This window comes from Zootoca vivipara, chromosome 2 (genome assembly GCF_963506605.1).
Source record: "Zootoca vivipara chromosome 2, rZooViv1.1, whole genome shotgun sequence".
Classification (NCBI taxonomy): domain Eukaryota; kingdom Metazoa; phylum Chordata; class Lepidosauria; order Squamata; family Lacertidae; genus Zootoca; species Zootoca vivipara.
In genome coordinates this window covers 6,249,056-6,255,055 of record NC_083277.1, presented here as the reverse complement: position 1 = coordinate 6,255,055, position 6,000 = coordinate 6,249,056, and the positions used below count along the sequence as shown (strand labels likewise).

Sequence of the window (6,000 nt, the reverse complement as noted above, 5' to 3'; positions counted from 1 at the left end):
CTGAAAGCAAGTTCTGCTTTTATTTAAACAAATGCAATCGTGTAAAATTCAAGCTCTAAAATGATACGAAATCCAGAAAGAGATTGAAAGCACGGAGCTCTATAGGATGCACAGAAATAATGACTCTCCAACACAATGGATTGTCTTACATTAAAAACTGCTATTACACATTAGTTACAAAACACACACACACAAACACATGCCTCCACCCCATCTGCAGAGCTTTCCAAAAAATTCCCAGTTGTTCCATTGGGGGTGGGAAACTGCTTTCAGCTCCCTTCAACACAACAGCCTTCCCCGAGCAACACTAAAGCCACAATGCATTTAAATCACTGAGATACCACTTTAAAACAGTCATGGCGTCCTCCAAAGAATTGTGGAAGTATCACAGAGCTACAAATCCTAGAGTTCCCTAGCAAGAGGGATAGCCTTTTAAGCCACTCTGGGAAATGTAGCTCTGCTAGGGGAATAGGGGCATCTCCTAACAACGCTCTACGTGGGGCTACCTTTGAAGGTAACTCGGAAACTACAACTAATCCAGAATGTGGCAGCTAGCCTGGTGATTGGCAGCAGCCACTGAGACCATATAACACTGGTCTTAAAATACCTATATCGGCTCCCAGTACGTTTCCAAGCACAATTCAAAGTGTTGGTACTGACCTTTCAAGCCCTGAACGGCCTTGGCCCAGTATACCTGAAGGAGCGTCTCCACCCCCATTGTCCAGCTTGGACACTGAGGTCTAGCTCTGAGGGTCTTCTGGCAGTTCCCTCCCTGCGAGAAGTGAGGTTACAGGGAACCAGGCAGTGGGCCTTCTTGGTAGTGGCACCCTCCCTGTGGTACGCCCTCCCATCAGATGTCAAGGAGATACATAACTACCTGATGTTTAGAAGATATCTACAGCCCTGTATTGGAAAGTTTTTTAAAGGAAAAAAAATTGTCCTTTTAAAATTTTGTTGGGAGCTGCCCAGAGAAGATGTGGAAACTCAGTAGGATGGGTGGATTCTTCTTCTTCTTCTTCTTCTTCTTCTTCTTCTTCTTCTTCTTCCTCTTCCTCTTCGCATCCATAACAAACTGCACCTCCCAGAATTCTTTGCAGGAAACCATGGCTGTTCAAAGTGCTTCAAAATGTATGGTTTAAGGTGGCCTTAGCACAGGCATCCCCAAACTTCGGCCCTCCAGATGTTTTGGCCTACAACTCCCATGATCCCTAGCTAACAGGACCAGTGGTTGGGGAGGATGGGCATTGTAGTCCAAAACATCTGGAGGGCCGAAGTTTGGGGATGCCTGCCTTAGCACCGCCCGAGAGGTTCAATGTGCAACATTACCTACTAGAATATATTTAAAGCAGGATACAAATGAAAAACTACCTAGCCACAGCCTTGCCCCAAACATTTGACAATGTTAACGACACAGGATGACGGCAAGAGGCAAATTTCACAAACGGATAGGAAACAAAGCAATGGGTTTGAATAGCATTTGCCCAAGAGTCCAACTGCTCATCATTTAAATAAAACAAAGAATTTCCCATTAATATCTGTCTCCTTGCCAGATGAACACGGTACCGGCGCTGAACCATCACCTGGGTTTGTAAGCAAGGGACCGTATATCCAGAGTTTTCCTGTGTGGCCTCTCTGATGTGAAGAAGCGCTTGAACTCTCCTTGAGGCTCTTCCCAGGCTGCAGGCACTCCTTTGGTTTCTCCGGGGAGTGGCATCTCTGATGGAAAATAAGGCTCCCCCTGTAAGTGAAGCTTTTCTCGCACTGTAGACATTCATACCGCTTCTCCCCTGTGTGGATTCTCTGATGCGCGCTAAGGCTTGTGCTGTGACCAAAGTTTTTCCCGCACTGGGGGCACTGGTATGGCTTCTTGCCTGTGTGGATTCTCTGATGGGAATAAAGCTGGGTTTTCTGACTGAATCCATGCCCACACTCCAGGCATCGGAAGGGCTTTTCCCCAGTGTGAGTCCTCTTGTGAGAGGCGAGCCTTGACCTCCGGCTGAAGCTCTTCCTGCACTGGGTGCACTTAAATGGTTTCTCCCCTGTGTGGATTCTCTGGTGGGTGGTAAGGCTTGTGCTCTGGCTGAAGCTCTTCCCACACTCCATGCATTTAAAAGGTTTCTCCCCTGTGTGAGTTCTCCGATGCGAAGTAAAATTGGACCGGTGATTGAAGCTCCTTCCACACTCCTCACATTTATAAGGTTTCTCCCCCGTGTGGATCCTTTGGTGGATCATGAGTGTCCCTCTTTCAGAGTATCTCCTTCCACATTCAGTGCACTGAAACGGTTTCTCCCCTGTGTGGGTTCTCTGATGAGCAATAAGCCTCACGTTGTGGCTAAAGCTCTTTCCGCACTCCAGGCATTTGTACGGTTTCTCCTCTGGGTGGGCAGTGTGTTGGTGACTCAAGCCCGATTCCTCTGTCAAAGTCTTCCCACCCAATGGATACCTTTTCCTTCTCTTTCCCTTGTGAAATACACGCAAGCTCAGGATTTCCTCGCCCGGAGAAGCAGAGGATTCAGTCCTCTCATCCCTGGAGTTGTTTCCATCCAGCATTTTAGGTCTCCTTCGCTTTGCAAGCACCTCTTTCCCCGCTTCCTGCTCGACTCTTACCAAAGACAGCAGAGATGGCTCCTTATATATTTCATATTCTTCCCCTTCACCTGTTGGGGAAAAGAAAAGAAAATCTCATTTTCAAGGCAAAAACTTAGACCTAGCAGCTTATCTTTGGTCAACATCTCCAATATTCTTCCCTTTTCCCCTTTACACACTGCGCTGAGACCTAGGTTACCTTTGGCGTATGCTAGTATTCCAGAGAACAACACACATTCATTTCAGGTCCATTCCCCACTTGATTTCTGCATATCAGTTTCCATAATTTTAACATAATGGGGTAGAAGAAGACAAGAAAAACCATCTTGGGGAAAGCTCACTCTTCTGTGGTTGATGTTACTTGGATGGTAAATCATTTGTGTAATGATCAGCTACCAAAACAGTCACTACAAAGGTTTGTTCTGCAGTTCTGTACCCCAGGTTACACCCAGCTGGATGAGCATTTCATCTGCAATTGTAGTCTAGGAAGGGCAGCTATTGGGGCAAGCTTTCATCTTGCAGCCTTTCTGCCAATGAGCTGATTTGTCCTGACTTTAGGCAGGCTCTCAGCAGTCAGGAGGTGGGACTCCAGAGAAGTTGGCTGACACTCCCAAGGCGCTCGGGGGCAGGTGGGTGTTCCAAAAGAGGCAGAAGCCAAGTTCTAGAGCACGGGTGTCAAACACAAGGCCCGGGGGCCAAATCCGGCCCGCCAGACCTCGTCATGTGGCCCACCGAGCGCCCCAGCCAGCGGGACCCAGCAGCGGGACCTTGCTGCTGAAGCGCTGCGCCGACAAAGCGCCGACAAACAGCTGGAGCCGGGGGGTAGAAAGGCGGCCGGAGCAGCGCCGCATGGAGAGTCCCGAGCCTCTGCAACGCAGAAGTGCTCTGTAGCACTTTGAATCCTCCTCCTCCTGCCACGGCTCGGCACCTGGAAACGTCTGCTGCTGCTGCTGAAGCACAGACAAAGCACCCAGCAGCGCCCCGTGGAGGAGGATTCAAAGTGCTACATAGCACTGCTGCGTCCCAGAGGCTCGGGACTCTCTGCATGGCGCTGCCGGGCACCGACCCGGCAAGCCGCCTCCTCCTCCTCCTCTTGCCTCACCTCCTCCTCCTCCTGCCGCGGCTCAGCCTCATGAACGTGAGCTCAGCAGCAGCTCAGCCTCACGAACGTGCAACTCTGAGGCTTTACGCACTTCTAAAACAGACACCCGCTGCCTCACGCTGCACGGGAAATGCTTTTTGCCCCTGGGTCCCTTCGCACTCTTTTCTGGCGCTGAATCAAGGCGGCGACCCCCCCCCCTTCCCTTTCTTTCTTCCTCTCTCTTGTTCTTATTCTTTCTTTCCCTCTCCTTCCTTCCTTCTTTATCTCTGTCTTCTCTCCCTCTTTCTTTTTCTTTCCTTCTTTATTCCTTCTTTCCTACTCTTCTTTCTCTCACCTCTTTCCTTCCTCTCTCCCTCCTGCTCCCTCTTTTCTTTCTTTCTTTCTTTCTTCCTTTCTTCCTTCTGTCCTTCCCATCTTTCTTCCTCTCCCTCATTCTTATTCTTTCTTTCCCTCTACTTCCTTCCTTCTTTCTCCCTTTCCGTCTTCTCTCCCTCTTTCTTTTTCTTTCCTTCTTTATTCCCTTCCTTATTTCCTACTCTTCTTTCTCTCCCCTCTTTCCTTCCTTCCTCTCCCCCTCCCTCTTTTCTTCCTTCCTCCCTCCCTCCCTCCCTCCCCTCCCCCTCCCTCTCCTCAGAAACATAGAATGCTGCTTTATACTTCTGGCCCTTAAACCCTGGAACCAGGAGAGCAGCTCCAGTGAGTCAACCTCAGCCAGTCCCTTTGGTGAAGGGTGGCGGCTCACTGGCAGAACATCTGTCCTGCATGCAGAAGGACCCCAGCATCTCCAGGTACTAGTAGCTCTGCAAAGGTCCTGCATGAAACCCTAGCAAGCCTCCACCACCCAGTGCAGTTACCAAAAATCATTTTTCAATAAATTGTACAATAATTGTACATTTGAATATCTACTTGCCATTATTCTGACTATGTTTCTGCTTTCAGAGCTAGTTATTACTTACATTATTACAAAAAACAGTAATAATTGAATGCAGTGACAATAATTTATGATAATAAAGAGTGGACACATAGTCCTACAGATACAACAGGCCCTTTGAGGGTGACCAAACTGTTGATGCGGCCCCCGATGAATTTGAGTTTGACACCCCTGTTCTAGAGCAAAGGGTGTATTCAGACAGGCCAGAGGAAAGCACCTAAAAGAGGGCCTCCCCCAATATCAGCTACCTTGGACCCTGTGGTTGGCAGGAGAGGCCTTGGTGATGTTGCTGGCACTGGCTGCTGCCTGGATGGTGCTGTCCCATGGCAGGGCCTTCTTGGTGGTGGTCACCCATTTGTGGAATGCCCTCCCTGATGAGGTGCATCTATTGTCCTCTTTATTGCTTTGAAGGAGGAGGAGTTTAAAAACCTTTCTGTTCATCCAGGCCTTTGATGGCTAAAATACATTGCTACTGGAAACCTTGAAATGTTTGGCTTCAAGTAACAAGGATTCCGACAAAACATCAGGAAGAAAACCCATGGCAGGTGGCTCTCCAATCTCGGCTTAAAAACCTCCAAGGAAGGAGAGTCCACCACCTTCTGAGGGAGACTGTTCCACTGTCGAATAGCTCTTACTGTCAGAAAGTTCTTCCTGGTGTTTAGCTAGAATCTCCTTTCTTAGAAAGGAGAAGAGGAATGTTTTTGCCTGGCACCTAAATAGGCAATGAAGGCGCCAGGCGAGCCTCCCTGGGGAGGAAGACTCATTCTAGTGCAAGTATTTCATTCAATACTGTCCATAAAAATTATAGACTTAATAAATAAGCTGACTTAAAGAAACCTCAGAGGCAGACAGAGAAAGGAGCTGAGTTAAGAGGGTGAATAATAATAATAATAATTTATCATTTGTAGCCCGCCCATCCGGCTGGGTCTCCCCAGCCACTTGAGGTGAAGCCTCAAGGTGTATGTACGAGGAAGAACCCGCAGCCGGATGATTCAGTCAGTCTTCTGTGAGATTAAGCACGAAGGAATCCCCTCCTCAGTTTCCAGGGAATGAAAGACTCCCAAGAAAGTACCTGCTGCCGACATCTCCTCTTCCTTGGAGTCCCAGAGAAATGGATCCTCTCCTCTTTCCAGCCGGGAGATGAGGTCTGGTTTGGGAAATCCTTTCAAGGAAACTGACAGACATGTTTTTGGGTAGAAAATACATTGGCATTCCAAGCCCCCACCCATTCCTATGTCCTCCCGAAGCAGGAAAAGGCAGGTTCTTATATATGCTGCCAAAAAATAGGAGGGGGAAATCTGAACTCAGTGGAATTCATCTGATACTTGGTTTTCGTTTGGGGATATTTCTGCGTATGGGACACCTCAACCTGAGGGTCATT

The 6,000-nt window shown here is 48.4% G+C and overlaps 1 protein-coding gene across 2 annotated transcripts in view; it reads right to left on the bottom strand.

Moving 5' to 3' along the window:
- The window catches only part of LOC118080194 (zinc finger protein 883), a 32,827-nt gene continuing 26,827 nt past the window's right edge, over positions 1-6,000 (bottom strand). The window contains exons 4-5 of one of the 2 annotated variants that reach the window (XM_060269434.1): positions 5,692-5,793; positions 1-2,657 (exon numbers count right to left, since the gene is read on the bottom strand). In XM_060269434.1, the coding sequence (XP_060125417.1) occupies positions 1,501-2,657; positions 5,692-5,793 (1,259 nt within the window). In that variant the 3' untranslated portion in view covers positions 1-1,500. The remainder of the gene's footprint in view (positions 2,658-5,691; positions 5,794-6,000) is intronic. The other variant, XM_060269448.1, reaches the window with a different exon arrangement.